Genomic DNA, 19,743 nt, shown 5'->3' on the forward strand with positions numbered 1-19,743 from the left:
GATTTTGTTTTCCTTCTGAGTTCTTGCTCTGTGTCAGGATGTCAACACTGCTTGGGAAGCTGGCTGTGCAAATGCTGCGCTTACAAATACCCCTGGAAGTCCACTGTTTCAAAGCATTATCTCCAGTGGAATGTATTTTATTTCATCATCTTGTGGTCTTCTGACTTTGATAGGACTGTGTGGAGATGGTTTCTGTTGGTTTTAGTTTGGCATTATATCAATGGTCCACGTAGTCTATGTTTGTCTTCGGAGGCAACGGGAGATGTTTTTCAGGATCCTGAAAAACAGCCCTGCCCATCTTCTGACATTTATTGCCAGCATCTGGAACTCTTGCGATAGGAATGTTACAGGACTACCTCCATGCCCACTCCTTCTAGTTTTTGTCTGTGGATCTGTTGTCCATCCATTTGTCTAACCCATTCTTGAACCTGCTGGTGATATCTGCTCCCAGCAGCCTCCTGTGGCAGCCAGCTCCAGAAGTCCACTACATGTAAAGATGTTCTCTGCTTTATCCGTCTTAAACTTGTTTCTTATCACTTTCATCAAGTGCCCCATAGTTATAAAACGTGGCTTTTGGTGATCATTAATCTTTACAGTCATCTTCCTGATTTTGTAAACCTTGGCCATATGCCCTTCCAAACTTCTGATCTCCAAATTGAAGACTTCCTGGTCTGTTGTGTAGTAGTTGCCCTGTCTGCTTGCTGTTTTAGTTGCCTTTCACTGTTCCTTCTCTGACTCCACTCCATCTTTATTGAGATGCAGAGATCAGTAACTGTGCATAGAACTTCGTCCAAGTGCCATACACCTGATGTTTATTGGCATTTGGCTGCCACTGGGTGTTGCGCAGATAACTTTTAAGAACAGTCAACAATGACTGCAGTCTCTGTACTGAGTTGTTCTTGTTGGGGGTATGCCTGCTATGTTCTTGCTAGGGAATTGTTTCAAGGGTTTCTTCTATAGTAACTGCCATTGCGTGATTGTCCAGCTTTCTCAGGTCTGAGTCAAATTAAGCTTATGTCCTTCCTGGAAATGTTTGCAGGGGTTGAGTAAGTGGTTTTGTTGTCTTTTGTACTATATAATGTAGTACACTGTGCACTGTGGTTGCTGTAAATGAAAGCTGGTGCCAGTGTCAGTCAGTCCTGGGCACAGGACCTAGACTAGTCTGGATACTATTTTACCTTTAAAATATTTCTAATACTTTGTAGACTTTCCCCATAAAAATTTGCTTAGGCCAGTGAGTAGCTCCATTCTGGAGGAAGCAGAAAGCAGAAAGTCAAGGCGTTGCAAAACCCAATCTTTCTTTATTGCAGGATCCAAAAATGTATGTACAGACAGTGTTGGATGTCCATAAGAAATATAACGCTTTAGTCATGTCTGCATTCAACAATGATGCTGGCTTTGTGGCTGCACTAGACAAAGTAAGTATATGTGGTGGCATATGGTGAACGTTTTTAGTTTTTTTTCTATTCAGTGCTTTTGTCTCCCAAAATTTCACTGTCTTTTGTGATTTATAGGCTTGTGGTCGATTTATAAATAATAATGCAGTGACAAAAATGGCTCAATCATCCAGTAAATCCCCAGAGCTACTGGCACGATACTGTGACTCTTTACTAAAGAAAAGGTACGTCTTCAAAGACAAATTATTACTTCAGGTTGGCATTTGTTTTAAAAGGTTTTAGCATACGAAGTTTCATATTGCGTCATCAGAAACAGAACTTCAGTTTCAAGGCAAATAAATTATACCAAATTCTGAATACAAAAATTTCAGTAGGACCATTTCTGAAGATTATATGGAGTTTACTGTTCTTTTTTTGAAGAAAAGAGGGAGGAATAAAAGATCTAAGACCTTTCTCTCCTTATAGGAAACTAAGTTTTGTCTTTTTAATAAAACAGGAGGGGTTTATTAAGTTTGAGGGGTTTTCCCCCCAAATTTGGGTTGTGTTTTATGTTGTAAAGAAGAGACACGCCTTCCCTTTTCCCTTTAAAACTCTTGCTTTCCTCCTGTTGTTTTCTTTGTATTTTCTTCCATCTGGGCAGAAATTGAGAAGGACAAAAACTGCTTTCTGACCTCCCGCAGTTCATAATTTAAGGTATTTGGCTTCAAGTGATTCAGCGGATCATACATTGAGTTAGTATCAGTTCGGTCCGTACTGGATTAGTGTCAGTTTTGTCACTGGTGACTTCTCTAGCTGCTTTGAGGGAGGAAAAAAACCAACAACAACCAACCCAAACCCGGAATAACTTGCTCGCTTTTCCCTTCCCTATTCCCTCCTTCCTTCAGGAGAGGATTTGTTTTCTCATTTATAAATGGTGGCTTTCTGCAGGGTAGAGTTGGGGTATGCCTCATGGACCAGCATAGTACGGAGGAGAACAATGTGGTGCCACCTGAGCTCTTGCCCAGTCAAGACCCAGCTCTCAAGCTGTTTTCACTGTACTAAGATAAGAAATGAAGAGGGCATTTAGCAGCAGAAAAAAGGCAGGAAGAGGGAGATCTGTGTTTAAGCCCATAAATCCTGAGGGGTATCCAGGCTATCAGGAAGTGCCAAGCAATTCCTGGTCCAGGAGTTCAACCTATTGTTTGAAAAACATGCTTCAGAATTGCTTATGTGTGGGGTAGTGAAGAGGAGTGTTCATTTCATTACACCGTTTCCTCTAAAGAGTCTGTGATCCCAGAACTACTCAGTCTGTATGCCTGCCTTTATGACATTTCCGTATGCATCCAGGTGTTGTTTTACTTTAGCAGTTTTGGAACTTATTAAAAATGCCCTCTTTGATTGCAGCTCAAAGAACCCAGAAGAAGCAGAATTGGAAGATACACTTAATCAAGTGGTAAGATGTCTATAGAATACAGTTTCTCTTCTGTGTAAGCTTTGAGAAGTTAGTAATTGTCACAGAAGTCAGATGAGAGAAAACCTTTTATTTTGTTTGATTTCATTACTTAATATTTCATTTTTTCAGTAATAATCTGTGGCTTAATTTAATTTTTTTTAAAAAAAAAAGCCCTTTACAGCAGATTTAAAGTGGCTAAATGGATTCATTTTTATATACACATTAATTTCTACAATGTATTTTTTATCATTACATATATGCACTACATATTTATTCATATATAAGGCTGTATGTGTGGAATATACAGTTAATGTGCTTAAAATAGTATCCACATTTAAAACAAACAAACACTGCTTTCCCGCCCACCCCCCCCCCCCCCCCCCCCCCAAAAAAAAACCAAACACAACCCCCTGCCTTTAAAAATTCAAGTGCAAATGAAGTAGCTACTGCTACAGCTTTTTCAAGACAAAATGCTTCAATGATTTTTTTCCTTACAAATTATCTTGGCTTTTCCAGATGGTTGTCTTCAAGTACATTGAGGATAAAGATGTGTTTCAAAAATTCTATGCTAAAATGCTGGCAAAAAGACTCGTTCATCAGAACAGTGCTAGCGACGATGCTGAGGCCAGCATGATCTCTAAACTAAAAGTGAGTATTCCGTGACTGTCCCATGACCTGCCGTATTGCAGGTTTTCAGGCTGCCTTGGAAAGCATCATTGTGTATCCTTCTGTTTCATTATTTTATGTACTATAGAAAAATACACCACCTAGGTGATATTTTCCTTTTTTTTTTTAAACCTCCTAGGATCTTGTAGTGAATGTCTGTCTGATGGTGTTAAGCTTAATTATTTCTATCCAAATAAATGACATGGATATAATTATCTCAAGGAGCAACTGCTGACAAGTTGCTTAATTTCACTAACCCTTGTTCATGCAGGGTCAAGCAAAATATGATCTAATATACTGTTTTAGTAGTCTGTTCTGTTGTGCGTTTTGCTTTATTTTTAAACAAAGTCTTCGGTTTTTGGTGACCATTAAAGTGCATGGCTAGTTGGGACCAGTGCGTTGAGTAAGCGAAATACTGAACTCTTATTTAAGAAAACAGGCTCCGATACTTTGTTCTTCTCGTTCTCCTATGTCAAAAATGTGCCTTGCTGACATGTCTGTGCTTTTGAAATACAGCAAGCTTGTGGTTTTGAGTATACCTCCAAGCTGCAGCGGATGTTCCAAGACATTGGTGTAAGCAAGGACTTGAATGAGCAATTTAAAAAGCACCTGACCAATTCAGAACCATTAGATTGTAAGTAATACATCTACCTCAGTTACTGTTGAGTCGTTTGGCTTCCTCTTATTTCTACAGAGCTAACTCTGAGGGAAATAGTTGATGTAGACATCATGCCCCTAGAAGTTAGATTTAGTGTTATTTTGACTGAGATAGCTGGGGTTTTTAAATTAGTCTTCTAATAGCACATTGTATTTTCTGTCATGGGTAGCTTCCTCCTGGTTTTGCAACTCATGTTTAGGTATGTAACTAAATTAAGTTGAATCCTGTCTCTTTTATTTTTCTTTTAGATTGGAAAGATGTTTTTTCTTCAAACGGTTTTGGTTTTGAGCACAACATGGCTTAAGTTCATGCTTGTGTAAAACAATTACAGAAAAAAGGATGTTAGACAGTCCTGTTGCCTTTTTATAAAGAAATATTTTTTTTCATTGAAGCACATAAAAATAATTTTTTTAAAGAATTGACGATCATTTGTTGGATTACTCTGTGATGTAATGTAATCCCATGCTTGCACACAAACTAACTTAATAGATAATACAGTGAATTGTGTCATGTCAGGCTTAAATTTTACTTTGGTTTTGTATTATTCTTATGGACTTGCCAAAATGCCTTACAAGTACAAATGTGAAATGTTTGTTCTTGTGGTGTACTGTGCAGTGATGAGTTTAGATACACACGGAAATGAACGCTTACCATTTTTACACTTGCATGTTAAAAGAGAAATCCGTTGTGAGGATAGAAACAGGGTAATGACCCCTACAAATGAGGGGAAAACTGAGCCAGTCTCACAGTAAATCTAAAGCGCTCCAGCTGCAGCGGCATCTCCCATGAATCCCTTTGTTTTATGGACTGAATAAAAAAGCCAGGTATTGTGCAGTGATTTTTGTTTGAGCAGAAGGGAGAGCCATTTCTTCTTTGTGTTAGAGCTGGGACTGCGGGTTTGAGGGGGGCGTGAGAGCGCAGGGGCTAACGCAGCTCAGCCTCTTCACCTCTCTTCCAGTGGATTTCAGCATCCAGGTGCTGAGCTCTGGGTCGTGGCCGTTCCAGCAGTCCTGCACGTTCGCTCTGCCCTCTGAGGTGAGACGCTTGCGCTCGGCTCATCTGCGCGTGGAAGGATCGTGCTAGAAATTTGTTGTACAAGGCTGGCGTCTCCTTCTGTGGTGGTGTGTGTCAGATGACAGGAAGTGTCTCTGGTGTTTGGCTGGAGGATATTTGGAACAAGATAAGTGCGCAAGGTGGTGGGAGGGAACTGTGAAATACACAACTCTTTTTTTTTTTTTTTTTTCTTTTTTTTTTCTGTGGAAGGATCCTGGTCAATGAACCTTTCTTCAAAACATTCAACAGTAGCTGAAGCAAATCTTTGTAGTGTGTTACTCTGCATATACTTTTATGTAAGAAATTTGTTCTTGCTGTTGCTTCGGCTCTGTCCAGTAAAACCTTTAGATATCACAACTGTTAGTTTTCTGTTGAGTGCTTATCCAGAAGAGACAAGACACGAATACTTCACGTGAGAAGTAAGCTTAACTGCTGTTACCTGGAGGAAGAAGGTGGTTAAAAGAAATTGCCTTTCTAGCCTTGCTTAATGTGTCATAAAAGGAAGAGTGGAACTTACATGCTTGTTTGGGTTTTTTTATTGTTAATGACACACTGTAGAGGGGAAGGTCATAACAAAGGGAAAAGTTCATCCAGTTTGAAGAATATGAATACTTTGGATTTCTGTTTCTCTTACTCAGACAGCATGGCAGTCAAGGGTGATCAGATTCGATTCTCCTTTGTTGGTTCCAGAGCATGTTCTAGTAATGGTAAACGAAGGTAAATAATATTCTTTATTTATTTTTTGTTGTTGTTTTTATACAGTTAGAACGGAGCTATCAGAGATTTACTGCGTTTTATGCCAGTCGTCATAGTGGAAGAAAATTAACATGGTTGTATCAGCTGTCCAAAGGGGAACTGGTTACCAACTGTTTCAAAAACAGATACACGTTACAGGTAAGGATCCCGCCACACCAGCGGGAGCTCGTGGTGATCACTGCCTTCAGAGGACGGGGTGCGGCTGGCTGCTGCACAGACACACGCCCACCCTCTGCTCCGCTGCCCTTACCTTATCTGGATGGGCTGCTCAGCCTCTTTACTCCTTTGGAGTCAATTGCTTTATCCTACTTTAAAGGACTGGTGTGCGGACAAGTGTGTTTAAAATGAAGTGTGTCGATGTGGAAGCAGCACACAAACTAATTTTAATAGTGATAAAGCCATTTGAGCTGTATTTGATCTGTTTTCACTAACAGTATGTAACGATGTATCACAATTAAATATTTCAAACGCTGCAATTCCTTCCTGGGGGGGGGGGGAGGGGGTATGTGTACACACAGAGACGTGTTTTGCTACCAGTTACGGTGCTGGCGTGCAGTCATTAGCTTTAGTCCTGTGAATAATGCTGCTGTCTGAATAATGCAAAGCACAGATGCCAGACCTGATGGCTGCAGATCTGTGCACTACCGAGGTGAACACAGGTATTAGCCCTCCCCAGGTGGTTGTTGGTGTAATGAATAATAGAACCTTTACTATACATTTGATTTATTTACTGTACTGATGCTTAAGATCCATGTTTAAAAGAAAAGTGACCTAGAAAAGAGAATACAATACTGGTGGTTTGAACCAGTGTTGAACTGGGTTGTGCAAGACAACTGCAGCCTCTTCACATATGATCTCACGCTGCTTATGCTTCCCTGCCTGCTTCCTCTTAAGAGGTAGACAGAGGAGAGTGGTTCACAACAGTGAGAAGAAACAAGATAATGTCAGACTTTGAACTTGTCAACATATGTTGACCCCACGGTGATCGATGTGAACAAGCCACTGATAGCTGCCTTGTTTATAAACTTGGTTTCACTATTCTGCTGGAGTTGGGAGGGTTGTGAGGATGAAGTCAGTAAGTCTGTGTGTAGGTTATAATGAAGATTAAATGACTAAGAGTCAGGGAGTGACAGAAGAAAATAATTTAAAATTATGTTAGCAAGTAGGAAGATAAGGCTTTGACACCATAATAGAAGATTTGATGAAGTGTCTGCAGCTAGTTAGTGATGATAGTGTTAGGGTTTGTGTTCCGGTAATGCTGGCAGGTAGAGTTCTGGTTGTGCAAGTAAAATCAGGTTTTTCTGTATTGCGCAGTGGTTAGCACTAGTTGGCGATTCTCTTGTCCAGATATTCCAGTCTGTGTGTTTAACTGGTGAATCTCAGGCTGTCCAAATTCAGAAAGCGTGTATGTTCCTTCTCATTTCCTGATTTCCCCCCTCTTCCCTTTGTTCTCTGGTTTTGGATCTGTTAGGCATCCACGTTCCAGATGGCGATTTTACTGCAGTACAACACAGAAGATGCCTACACCGTGCAGCAGCTGACAGACAGCACCCAAATAAAAATGGTAGTGATTTTGCACATTTTACCACACTCTTGTGAACACGTCTTTTGCTCTTCAAGGCTCTTCCTGCTATTGTAAGAAATTAGGATTAGACATGCTTGAAGCCAGAGTTGTTTCTGTCCTGAAGGAGACAGATGTGCTCTGTTCTTGGTCACCTTACACTCCTGGTTGACTTTCTTGTAATCGTAACTGCGTAGTCTGCTGATGAGTGTAGGCGTGCTCCTGGTCGTAGCCAGCGTGAGTTGTCCAGCTTCCTGCTGAGCTCTGGTAGCAAGTTTTCAGTGTTTCACTACATTCATTTTAATATTGTGACAATTTTCTAGGAAAACCAGCATTTTCCATAAAGGATCAATCTGCACATCTGCTGCTCTTTACATCTCACGGCTTATATACATGAACACAGTAAAACGTGCAGTTTTCAGCCTCTCTTGAGGAAAGGGCTCCTTCCCTTTCTTTCAAAGTAGACTTGATGGCCCACAGTTTATTTGCCATCTTGTGTCCTTTTACTAGTAGGTTTGAACCAAGTCTGCTGGGACTTCTGGCAAGTTGGGCAATTCCTAGTCAGCGAGATCTTTGCGTTTAGAAATAGTTACTGCTGCTGCTGGCTTACAGCAAACCTGGAAATCTTGTGGGGCTGCCATTGGTTATGGATGCTTCTTGGCACACATTTGTATATATTTATTTATGTAACATAAATAGTTGGCCCAAATTATGGAACAAACCCCTTTATACAGCTGAAAACTTAACTGCATCAAACCCAGAAGATTTCCATTGTGGTCCAACGGCAGCTTTGCAAGCCTGCACAGAGCACTGGCAGTAGTGTAGCCATCTGGGTGACCGACCAGGAACCAGAACAGATCCCTGGTGTAAGCGAGGAAATGAAGATACGTTAATCGGAAAGCAGAGGCTGCTCACTTTCTGACGCTTAAGCTTGCTGTGGTAGCTATACATGCGTGGTTTGGGAAAAAATACTTCTTACACTTAGAAATCTGCTTGCAAAATAGCTCCTAAACCAGCAACTGGAAAGATCTGTTGGTTGGAATTAGTCTGACTGCATGGGGAATATGTCTGAACATCCAAAAAGGGCCTTATTAAATTCTGGGTTTTTTAAATTACATTTTCATTGGGTTTTTTCCCTCACTCGTTTTGCAGTATTCTGCACTTGATAGTTCTTAGTCTAAATACTTGCATTCTTGTTGAAGTATTTTAAGCTAGAGAAAGGTGCTGTCTGCCTGCGCTGATACTATTTTCTGTAATTTTGTAGGATATCTTGGCACAAGTTCTACAGATACTGTTGAAATCAAAATTGCTTGTGAGTACTCTTGCTTTTTCATGACTTGCTTAACATTCAGCAAAATGTATTAATGAATATTTATTTTATTTATTTTATTTCTTGTAGGTTTTGGAAGATGAAAATGCAAATGTTGATGAGGTGGAGTTAAAACCAGATACCTTAATAAAACTGTATCTTGGTTATAAAAAGTAAGGAAAAACTTCAGCAGCGTACATCACTTGTGTATAATGGGCAGCAACCTCCTTCTCTGCTTTCAAAATTTGGGTAAAACCTCATATACCTGGGATGAAAGCTCCAGGGTTCAAGTGCCAAATCAAATACAGATCCAATGTGTGCCAGCGTGAAAGGCGAGGAGGGCTGGCTAGTAGTGGGGTGGGTAGGATATCAGCTCGTAGTCTGTCAAGGCCCAGACATACTTTCCTGTGTCCATTTTGTTCCTTGGTTCTTGTGTAATTAATTCCTGGTAAGAAACGGTGCTGGTTTTTACCAAGGTGCATGACTTGCATGTACTCAGCAAAATATAGTGTGTTTTATAAGGTTACAGTAGTGTACAGTGACCAGCAAAGGTCAGGGTCTTAAATATTCATCCAGGAGAGATAACATGAGACGCTCAGCCGGCTCAGTTTAGAACTCGGGAGTGTACAGTGATTTGAAAACTTAATAAACCCAGTTGTCAGTAGCTTTTATTACCCGCTTTAACCAGCGCTGCTTTCAATGTTTGTGTATTTTAAGCTGTTTGCAGTACTGCAGTGACTTTTTATCATGCTTACCAGAGCAGAGGTAAACACACGTAAATTCAGTGAGGAGTTCGGTACCTCATGAAGAGGAGCTCTTAAGCAAAAGAAACCTTTTAAACCCTTTCCTCGTACCTCACTCTTCATCTGCTTTCTTCCCTCCTTGACCGATAATTGAAGGTTTGAGAATTCCCAGTCAGTTATGTTAACGCAGTGATGGAAGCAGCTCAGCACCACTGCCCTGGGCGGCTTGGTGGTTCCCAGTTTCTGACACACAGGACTTGGCTGTAAAAGTAGCAGCTCCTCTCTCCACGGCAGCACTGCCTGGTGCTGAGGCTCCTTCCCTGCTTGTGCTGCTGCACCTCATCTTGAGAGCAGCCACATGCGGCAGCGGGCTCGCCTTGGCACAGCCATGGGCACTGGGGAGTGCGTGAAAGGAAGGCAGAGTTCAGTGTTACAGAACAAATTCCTTTCTCCACACGGTGGTCAGAATTCGGGGTGTAAATCAGAAGGTGATTCTGTTTCCACTGACTTTTTGTCCCATTCGCTGACTGGAAACTCCTTACTAAATGTAACATTCCATATTAGACCTAACGGATCAGTAGGTTGGATTCAGTAAGTCATGAAACACACAAATAGCCACTGAAAAGGTTTGGGGTTTTTTTTGATTGGTTGCAGGTTTTTAGTTTGTAGTTAAACTTTATTTTTAAACTTGAATAAGGTGGTCTAAAATTTTCAGAAGCGCCAGTGTCCCCTTTTGTTGTGAAGTTATTGGGCGGTGGGGGGGGTGGGGGTGCTTAGTTTGGAGTTGGGCTTTGTTGTGGTTTGATTTGTTTTCAAACAGGTTAATTGTCTTACTAACTTCTGGTTTTCTCCACAGCAAAAAATTAAGGGTAAACATCAATGTGCCAATGAAGACTGAACAGAAGCAGGAACAAGAAACTACACACAAAAATATAGAGGAAGATAGGAAACTACTGATTCAGGTGATTTGTGCTGCAGAATTACAGCTTTGTAGTCCTTTAATGAAGCTGACTGGGGGGTTTTCTTAATTTTTATTAAAAGGCAACATGCCACTGCAGTGCCAGGTGTTGGAGCTAAAAATGTATTTGCAGTACTCTTCGAGGCAACAGGAGTCTGTCCTAGAAAACTGAGAAAGGCATGACAGGTTTTCCACGTTTGTCCTAACTTTGTGCTTCAGGTTCCACAGCTGCCCACACTCAGCAGAGCTCTGTTCTGGGGGAAAACCAGCAACACCTCAGCAGCATGAGCTTAACAGTGTTTTTCTATCGGTTCATTTGGAATCCACTGGAGAAGCAAAGGGGCAGGGGAAGGAAATAGAAGCATGCTCCTAAGAGAGCGCCCGAGTAAGGTTAAATGTGTGACGAAGGCTTTCTGATAGACAAGCGGTTTCATGTTGCTGGTGGTACTGGTGTTATGCTGAACCATAAGCAGAGTGGTTCTTAAAATTCACATGTTAAAACCACTTCTGATGAGTGTGTGCCATGCGGAATCTGAGCTCTCCAAGCCTGCGTGAGTAGTTGATGTTTGTTTCTGCCTGTCTGGTACGGGGAAGCATCTGATGATGCTTCTGCATCTGTGACCCGCTGGGGAAGTAAAGTACCTTTATCCAGAAGGACAAGTGGTTTGCTCCTAAGCCCGCCTTTCTGACTTTGCTGTGCAGGCTGCTATCGTGAGAATCATGAAAATGAGGAAGGTTCTAAAGCACCAGCAACTGCTCGGAGAAGTGCTAACACAGCTCTCCTCAAGGTTCAAGCCCCGAGTTCCAGTAATTAAGGTACGTGAGAACCATGTCTCTGAACCTGTGTTCCAGGAGGCAAGGAGGATACGTATAGACAAAATACATGCTTCTGAATTAAAAAGGGAAGCTGAGGAGATGGGATGGGTAAGGAAAGGGTTTTTTTGAGTTGTAGATAAGTAGGAAATATTCTAACCAGAAATACTGTATTTCTCTTAGGGTAACATGCACGTTTCGTGTTGTTGGCAGTGGTAAAACAGTAGCTCAGTCGCATCTTTTCACGTGGGTGCCAGCTTACGGCAGCCTTTGCTCCAAGCTTCCCTCCTGTTCCTGCTCTCCCAGGTGTGGGATTAGTGCTGCCTGGGGGCCGGCCCAACCAGACAGTTCCCTCATCTCTCCCAGAATAAGCGTCGGGGAGGGGACACTCTGTGTAATCGTGGGTCCCTCTTTGGTCTGTTCTGCGGTCCCACCAGTGGCTTTTCCACCCACCCCCGGGGGACAGGTGGGGCAACAAACGGGTGGTGGGGAGCAGTGGCATGAAGTGGCACCAGTGCTGAAAGAGATGTGCCCAGCTCTCCAGTGACTTCCAGTGAGCCCTCTGCATCTTGGTTTAACTCTTTATTTGCCATCTTGCCCTGAAGTTGCTCAGCACGCTGATGGTCAGTTGCTCTCCGGGTCACTACCTTGGAACGGCAGCCAGTAAGCGTAACTCAGTGTAGTGGATTAGCGAAGTTCTCTTCTTGGACGTGGTCAGAAGGGGAGAGCAGATTGTTGTGGTGTTTGCCCTTTGCCTGCTCCCGTCCTCTCCTTGCCCTGAAACTCAGCAGCCAAAATCATTCGAAGTTTGTAGCAACCACAGGGAGGGCTCTTCTGCCAGTGTCCCACCACTTCGCTTTGTTTCTCCCACAGAAATGCATTGACATTCTGATTGAGAAGGAGTACTTGGAACGTGTAGATGGCGAGAAGGACACCTACAGCTACTTGGCTTAGCCTTTTTATTAGCAATTACTTGACTGTGTGACACTCTGCAAATAGGTATGTGATGGAAAGAATGAAAGCAACGGAACTTCATAGCAGCCACCCTGCTGCCATTTGGACCTCCCTTTTTAATGCCTGAGACCAGGACTCCCATCAGCCAGTCTCAGATTTACATCAGAACTGCTCAGGATTGATACATTTCAAGTATGTAAATATGGACACCAATGCCATTTAACCTAATTTAAGAACAGAAAGGAATCAAACCCTTCTCCTGCAAGGGTTGCATGCTACTGCATTTAAATCAATACATTGGCTAGATGATAACCAGCTGCCACGAGGGGCAGCACCTATAAATGTTGGCAGCACTTTGAGAGCGAGTCTGAATGGACCCATGTGTAATCTGCTATGAAAACCCATTTGTATAGTGTGTTTCATTTTTTAATGTGTGATAAATAAAAAAAAAATTAAAAGATTTCTGTACAAGTTGCATTTGGTTTTATTGTTTTAAGTTTCATGACTTATCTTTCTAAATGTAAATAAAAGGTATAATGGTTATGAAAGCTATAGCCATTTGTTTTGCTTTTCCTCCTTTTCCCTGTTTTCTGGTGCTGTGAGCACATTTTGTTCTCAGAAGAAATCAATTGCTATCTACTATCAAATGTGCACATTTGTTCCTAAGAGGAAACGTATGTGTTGTTTTGAAACGGAAGCTGTGGTGACTTCACAAGACATGCAGAACAGAAAATACAGGTAGGTGGGGAGACTTGGCCATCTGAAAGGGGAGGTGCTGTCAGTGTGCTACAAAATGCATCATGCTTGCCTAAATGCTGCCCTGAACAAATAAGGTTTAGGCTGCCCATTTCTTCAACTAGAACAGAAACCTGAGTGTCTTTAACAAGATTCCCATTAAATGCAACCTGTGATGGAAATGGAAATATTTTTGAGTGTTACTACACCCACCCTCACTGACCAGGCTTCATTCCATCCTTCTCCCAATGTGTTGTGTTCATTCCCTATGCGTGACATGAGTGTTAACTTTCCATGTGTTACAAGTAAAGCCCTCCCATCCTTACAGGTCTCAGTTCTAGTAATTTATATTCTCTGTTCTCGATAGTGAAAAAAAACAAACCTCTGCAGCCAAACCCTTTTTTTTCCCCTTAGAGTCTGTGATTTGTTCAGTGTTTGCTCTGCTGTGAAGAAAAGGGAGCCAGGCTTTGTGTTAACACTGTTTTTCTCGGAAACTACAATTAAGCTCCAACCTACAAAAATGCCTGGGTTTTAAAAAAAAAAAAAGAAATACAGAGCAGTTCTAGATGGGATCCAGACTGGTTTGGAAACCAGGGGAAAGAATCCATCCCCACTTGTGATTTTGCATGCTTGCCGTGCCTGTTCCAAAAGGACTTCAGTTGCACTACAGCCTGCCAGCACAGGCAGTAGAAGCACCTTGCTGGTCAGTTCTCAAATTGCTTTATGAAATTTAGAGGACTAAAGCTTGTGCTGCTTTCTGTGCTGGCTTTTTTTGTGTGTGTTTTGTTTTTGTAAACCCTTCTTGCAGAAAGTTTAGCGTAAAGGTTTTTGGAGCTGGCTGGGAGCAGTGCTGTGGCAGAGAAGCAGCCAATACCACTGTGGTGCTGGTTCAGTTCCCTCAGCCCATGATGCAAATATGCCCATTTTGGTAATTTATATTTTCTGTTCTTGTTGGTGAAAAGAATGGAACTTCCATACACAGCCTGAACAGAGCAAAGAGTCAGCACCTGCTTGGGCAGCCAGGCTCCCGTTAAGCTGATAGGCAGAGAAAAACAAACTTTGTACTGAGAGTAGAGTTTGTCCTCAAAATCAGCTATTCTAGAGGGGGGGTTTTGGGGGGGTGGGCCAAGGCCCTTTCCCCCTCCCATTAAGTACATCTAATGGCCCTTGGTAGGACTAAGGACTGATGAGACTTGGCAAAAATAGAGAAATACTTTTAAAAAAACCCGCCTGCAGTTGGTATTGTGACAGGAGGTTACCTGCAGGGGTTCTAACTGCAAAAGCATGGAGTTGCCTGTGCTCAGAAGTTGGAAGTAAGCATCCCCAAGGCTTCCCCAACTGGCTGACACAAAATTCCAACTCAGGTCCAGTAAAAAATGAAGAAGTTCAAGTATCCTTTATTCAAGGTTGAAAAATGTACCACACCACATTATTGCAAAAGTTCATAGGTACAAAACACTTTGCAGCTGGTGAGAAGGCAATAAAAAGTTGGGTTTGTTTTTTAAAATTTGTTACTATAAATTACTGTTACAGTACTTTGCAAATACAGAATTTCAAATTGCATCGTTTTTATTTTTCTAAAATTGCCCACAGTACTAGAAATTCCTGAAGATAAGGCAGCTGTTTGTTTAAAAGAAGAGGTAGCTGGTGTCAAGGGATTTCCATTTCTCTTTCAATGCCCACATACTTAAGGGCATCAGCTTGGCTATATCTGAAATTAAAAAAAATAAAACCAAAAATAAAACCCAGCAACACTGAACAGTTCAGCTTCATTGTTCTGCCACAACAGCACAACACCACAGCCCCATACTTAGGGGTTGTCCTCACCAGCCGGGGCCCTTATTCCTTGTGTGACTCTGCAGCTGCAGAACAGTGCTGACTGCTCAAAAAACTGCTTTGAGAGGAGTTTGACCAAAAGGAAACAAAACACTAAAAAATTCCATAATTTTTCCACCTTGAACCTCACAAAGCTGAAGTTCATTTTAGCCATTGGAAAGCCACTGCATTTCTTGAAGTTGGCTTACAAACAGCATTGTCACTGGACACCTTCATTTTCTTCAAGTGAGATGATTTTAGAGGAAAGTATGAACACAGCCTTCGCAAGCACTTCTCTTCTAACACACCACTCCTCCTTGCCTCTGTCAGACTGACAGGAGAGACAAGCCTCTCCCAGGGATCCCTCCCAGGCAAAGCGCAGTCGCAGGTCTGCCTGGAAAAGCTCTGCAAGTCTGGCCCTGGCTGCCGCTAAGTGTTTCTCTAGACAAGCTGCTGTGCCGAGCTCGCGAGGCCCTTAAGCAGCTCCTTTGCTCAAGTCAGCCTTACTGTGGTATGTCGCTTTAAGAAAAAAATAGCAAGGGGCCTGCTGCTCACGGCCGTAAGGAGGCACAGCAACTGCTTAGGAGCTGGGCAGAAACAATGAAAGCTAATCCAGCCTGCAACAGGAAGAAATTACAAGATGCATCTACCAACCTGTAGTCAAAGAACAGTTCTTCACCAGTCTGAATGGCTCTTTTAGCAAATATTCCTATTCTGTGATCGCCATTAACCATCATAACTGTTTAAAAGAAATGTAAACTTACGTTACCACAAGTACTGATGCATCCACAATGTTTCATACACCGCTAACAGCAAGTCAATGTAAAACTCACCTTTTGCATAGCAGTTGGGATTTACTGAATGGTTTGCAAATCTGATTTTGTTGCCCTTGCGTGTTGCATCAACCACAAAATCTAGGGGGGGAAAAAACAACAACAAACCAAAACCCGCAAATGAGGCAGAGGTCACCTACAAACAAATTTTTGTGTTTAATACCTGGTGGAGTTGGGCTTTAGAGCTGAAGAGACAACTCCTCAGATTCCCACATGGAAAAGCTGGCACATCATCCTAGGATAGCTTTATTGTTCTGCAGGACTCAAAATATTCCTGCTCCCTGCACCATGCTTTCCATTTCTCTCCTGCCACAGTGGCACTACCTTAGTTTCTCATTTGAAGCTTCTTTACCTTTACTCCACAAGGACAAGCTCCATAAACATCCTAAGTCAACGTTGACATAGAGCAGCTTTTTTTCCTCCATTCAAATAGTTTCTAGGATTTCACGCCTGACACAGCACAGACTGTGCTTTTCAGGTGGCAGTAGCCACATGCCACATATCTGTGTGTGGCTTTCCTCCCCCCCCCCCCACCACCAACACAAAATTACCATCATAACTCACTGCTAATTTAAATCACAGTAAAATTACCTCAGACAATACTAGCAAGCCTTTTAGATTCTTTAGGCTACTTTACTTAATGCTTGCACGTAATTTTACTCCATGAAATTCTACTTCTACTCAAATCATCTTGTGTAATAGGCTCCATCACTACTATCTAGTTGATTAGCATTTGGGGGTGGGGGGGGGGAAGCACTAGCTATCAATACGGGAAATCCACACGTTGTTAGGAAACAGTGTGCAGAAGAAACTTTCTCAGTGTCACCTGCCTGCAAAAGAACAGGGCTGAACAACACTGTGAGCATTACATGTTTTATTTCTGCCGCAAGGATGGTGACTCGTCCGTACATACCGTTATTCAAGTTAAACAGAAAGCTGCACATGTATTTGTCGTATACTTTTCCTCTTCTGTCTGCCTCGTCCTGAGAAATAATCTGAAAGAAATAGTACTTGTAAAAGAGAGCACCTCTTCCCTTTTGTAAGCATAGCAGCTTCAGGTCAAAAACCCCAGGCATTCTGAAAGAAAGGTGGGGTTTGTATTCTCTGGAATCAAAAATATTCCCAAACATGAAGTACTGTTTTCAGCAAGCATTCTGCACTTATTGAACCACCGTGGCTTGCTCTTGGCCTAAATAAGTTCTTTCAGAGCAGAAAGAAAGCAAGAATTGCTTCTCATCTCAAAATCCAGACCGCATACCCCATATATTCAGGGGTTTATTACTACAGAATGTAATTGAGCGAAAGCAGCTACTGAATTTTCTTACTAGACTGAATGATTCTGCACAAAATTCCAGGCACGTCTGAAGGGAAATTGCATCCAAGATAAAAATAACATTTCAGCCTCTCGTTCTCACAAGAACCTGTGTCAAATTTTTTTGTGACATTCCAACTGTCTTGCTCCTGGGTTTGGAGCCCTGGCAGCACTAGCTGTGTGCTCGGTCACTCCTGCCCCTCCCTCTACACACGATACCAAGTTAGAGACGATCCCTTGGGCCCTGGCCACCTGCCACTGCACCGGGTTACGCTCCTACATGACCAGTGTTCCCCACCCTTACCTCACCACAGTATTCAGAGATGAATTCATTCTTCTGTACAGGATCCTTGATGAAAATCCCCCAGCCTGCCACATCTGAAGGTGCCAATAGCAAGTGCTGTAGGAGAGAAAAAAAAAAAGTTGAGACATGCCTGGCTTGGATTTGGTTTGGGGTTTTTCTTTTGTTTTTAATTGTATCACTTCATGCAATGTATGCTGGGACTCCAGAAGAGAAGACAAACACAGATTCTTCCGATTATCAAATGCTCACTAAAACTACAGCTTGTAGATCAGAAGTTGTATGTGAAAGAAAAAAACACTCGAAACACTTGAAAACTAATATAAATTTTAAGTTTAACCTTGAAGTAAGGGCATGTCATGGTTTAACCCCAGGCAGCAACTAAGCACCATGCAGCCACTTGCTCACTCCCAGTCCCAGTGGGATGGGGAGGAGAATTTTGGGGAAAAAAATAAATTAAAACTCAGGGGGTTTAGTAAGAGAAAAACAGTTATCTGTTTATCAGAACTGGTAAGAACAGTTTCATAACTAAAATGTCGTAAAATATAATAGTAGTAGTAGTAGTAATGAAAAGGAAGATAACAAAAAGAGAGAGAAATGAAACCCAAGAAAAGGACAAGTGATGCACAATCCAATTGCTCACACCCTCTGACCGATGCCCAAGCAGTGATCAGCCCCCTTGGCCAGCTCCCCCAGTTTCTATACTAGGCATGATGTCCTATGGTACGGAATATCCCTTTGGCCAGTCGGGTCAGCTGTCCCGGCCACACTCCCTCCCAGTGTCTTGTGCCCCTCCTTGCTGGCAGAGCAGGGGAAACTGAAAAGTGCTTAACTTGGGATAAGCGCTACTTAGCAACAACTAAAACATCGGTGTGTCATCAGCAGTGTTCTCACACGAAATCCAAAACACAGCGATGCACCAGCTACTAGGAAGAAAGTTAACTCTCTCCCAGCCGAAACCAGGGCAGGGTGTTACATGAAAACATGTACAACACTACAGGCTCTAGAAAGGTGTGCAGACAGGAGCCAACTACTGATTAGCTCAGTGTTCAACTGAACTAGCTGGTGAGAAGATGTTCTGGAGCAGAAATAAACCTTGGTTGGTTGGTTGATTTAACAGAGCTGAATGGGCTTTCGAGATATCTTCTCTAAGTCTGTGCGTTAGAATCGACAGCTGAAGAAACAAATAGCCGGTATCTCTGCCTAAGTCAAACTTCCTTAGGCTGCTCTAGGGAAAGACTGACGAGCTATCACTTTAAAACAGCAGCCTGTTTGCAAATGACAAACGAAGCCTGAATGGGGAAAAGGAGATATTCTACTGCAGCATTACACAGAAAACACTAATTGGTACATGACAAAATGTGCGCTTAACAGCAGCACATCAGCAAGCAAACGTAAGTGACAGCTGCCTCCCTTTTTGTTTTTGTTTTGCTTTTCCTGTTTGACAGCCTTGAAGACAAAGAAATTCCATTCTCTGGCATGAAAATATGAAACCACCTCACAACCAAGGCAGCAGGTATGCACTTGTACGATACACATACTTTTTTGGATCCTCTCTGAATGCTGCAGTTCTTGCAAGAAACATTTTTGCTGTCCCAGTGGTCAGCAGCTCCACATGTTAAACAGAGGTCAGGATCGCATTCGCGTACAGCTAGGTAACACGGGCACTGCTTAGTGTTGCACTGTGCTTTACAACGACATCCAGGAAACCTGTTTTGGCCTGCAAAAGGAACAGATGGAAAACAAAAAGGGCAAGCATGAAAAAAGCACACCGTAAAATTAAAACAGTGCAGACTATAGCCCATCAGAATATTAAAAAAACCCAACCCATAGCCGTTGATATCTGAATAGGACATTCAGAAGTACTATAAATTCTTTCCTTCCCTGAATTGACTTCAGTCTTCCTCAATTTTAAGTCTGAAGACTTTTTCTGACTTCATTCAATGGCTAATTAAGAGGGCCAAATTAAACTGAACACGTGCTCCCTTCTCACACCATTTCATAGAATCATAGAATCATTTTGGTTGGAAAAGACCTTAAAGATCATCAAGTTGCTGCTCCTGCAAACACTGCCTGCAGCACGGACAGACTGTTAGTACAGAGGCAGATGTTGGGACAACAAAAGAAATATAGAGATAGCTTTTAAGTGTTTTACTTACATTCAGAGCTGCACTGACAAAACTTCTCACAGAAGTTTTGGGCAATTACACATGGGCACGAGCTATCGCAAGGTTGGCGTGGATGATCACATGGCTGATAGTTGTAAACATGATTCGATGACCCATCTGAATAAAAATAGCAACATTTTGTAAAGTTGAAAGGTGCAAACAAACAACATAAAGTTCCCTTCACTTGTTAAAGTAGAAATTCCCCTTTAGTCATTTAACTAAGAAAACCCCCAAAACAAACAAAACCACCCAAAGCTATGATGAGTGGGGTTAAAACCC

General features: G+C 42.1%; 2 protein-coding genes across 10 annotated transcripts in view; one reads left to right on the forward strand and one right to left on the reverse strand.

Moving 5' to 3' along the window:
- Window positions 1-12,758, forward strand: part of CUL1 (cullin 1) — a 51,884-nt gene extending 39,126 nt beyond the window's left edge. For 2 of the 4 annotated variants that reach the window (XM_086467817.1, XM_086467818.1), the window contains exons 10-22: window positions 1,311-1,418; window positions 1,515-1,621; window positions 2,781-2,829; window positions 3,346-3,477; window positions 4,012-4,129; window positions 5,112-5,188; window positions 5,969-6,100; window positions 7,434-7,526; window positions 8,788-8,835; window positions 8,923-9,005; window positions 10,432-10,537; window positions 11,236-11,349; window positions 12,220-12,758. In XM_086467817.1, coding sequence (XP_086323943.1) covers window positions 1,311-1,418; window positions 1,515-1,621; window positions 2,781-2,829; window positions 3,346-3,477; window positions 4,012-4,129; window positions 5,112-5,188; window positions 5,969-6,100; window positions 7,434-7,526; window positions 8,788-8,835; window positions 8,923-9,005; window positions 10,432-10,537; window positions 11,236-11,349; window positions 12,220-12,300 — 1,248 coding nt within the window. In that variant the 3' untranslated portion in view covers window positions 12,301-12,758. The remainder of the gene's footprint in view (window positions 1-1,310; window positions 1,419-1,514; window positions 1,622-2,780; window positions 2,830-3,345; window positions 3,478-4,011; window positions 4,130-5,111; window positions 5,189-5,968; window positions 6,101-7,433; window positions 7,527-8,787; window positions 8,836-8,922; window positions 9,006-10,431; window positions 10,538-11,235; window positions 11,350-12,219) is intronic. The other 2 variants (XM_086467819.1, XM_086467821.1) reach the window with 2 other exon arrangements.
- A 1,853-nt stretch (window positions 12,759-14,611) lies between these two features.
- Window positions 14,612-19,743, reverse strand: part of EZH2 (enhancer of zeste 2 polycomb repressive complex 2 subunit) — a 31,794-nt gene continuing 26,662 nt past the window's right edge. For 5 of the 6 annotated variants that reach the window (XM_086468443.1, XM_086468444.1, XM_086468441.1 and 2 more), the window contains 7 exons: window positions 19,456-19,581; window positions 18,838-19,016; window positions 17,300-17,395; window positions 16,597-16,678; window positions 15,684-15,764; window positions 15,505-15,589; window positions 14,612-14,746 (listed from right to left, as the gene is read on the reverse strand). In XM_086468443.1, the coding sequence (XP_086324569.1) occupies window positions 14,686-14,746; window positions 15,505-15,589; window positions 15,684-15,764; window positions 16,597-16,678; window positions 17,300-17,395; window positions 18,838-19,016; window positions 19,456-19,581 (710 nt within the window). In that variant the 3' untranslated portion in view covers window positions 14,612-14,685. The remainder of the gene's footprint in view (window positions 14,747-15,504; window positions 15,590-15,683; window positions 15,765-16,596; window positions 16,679-17,299; window positions 17,396-18,837; window positions 19,017-19,455; window positions 19,582-19,743) is intronic. The other variant, XM_086468445.1, reaches the window with a different exon arrangement.

Source organism: Leptosomus discolor, chromosome 7 (genome assembly GCF_034619465.1).
Source record: "Leptosomus discolor isolate bLepDis1 chromosome 7, bLepDis1.hap2, whole genome shotgun sequence".
NCBI lineage: Eukaryota > Metazoa > Chordata > Aves > Leptosomiformes > Leptosomidae > Leptosomus > Leptosomus discolor.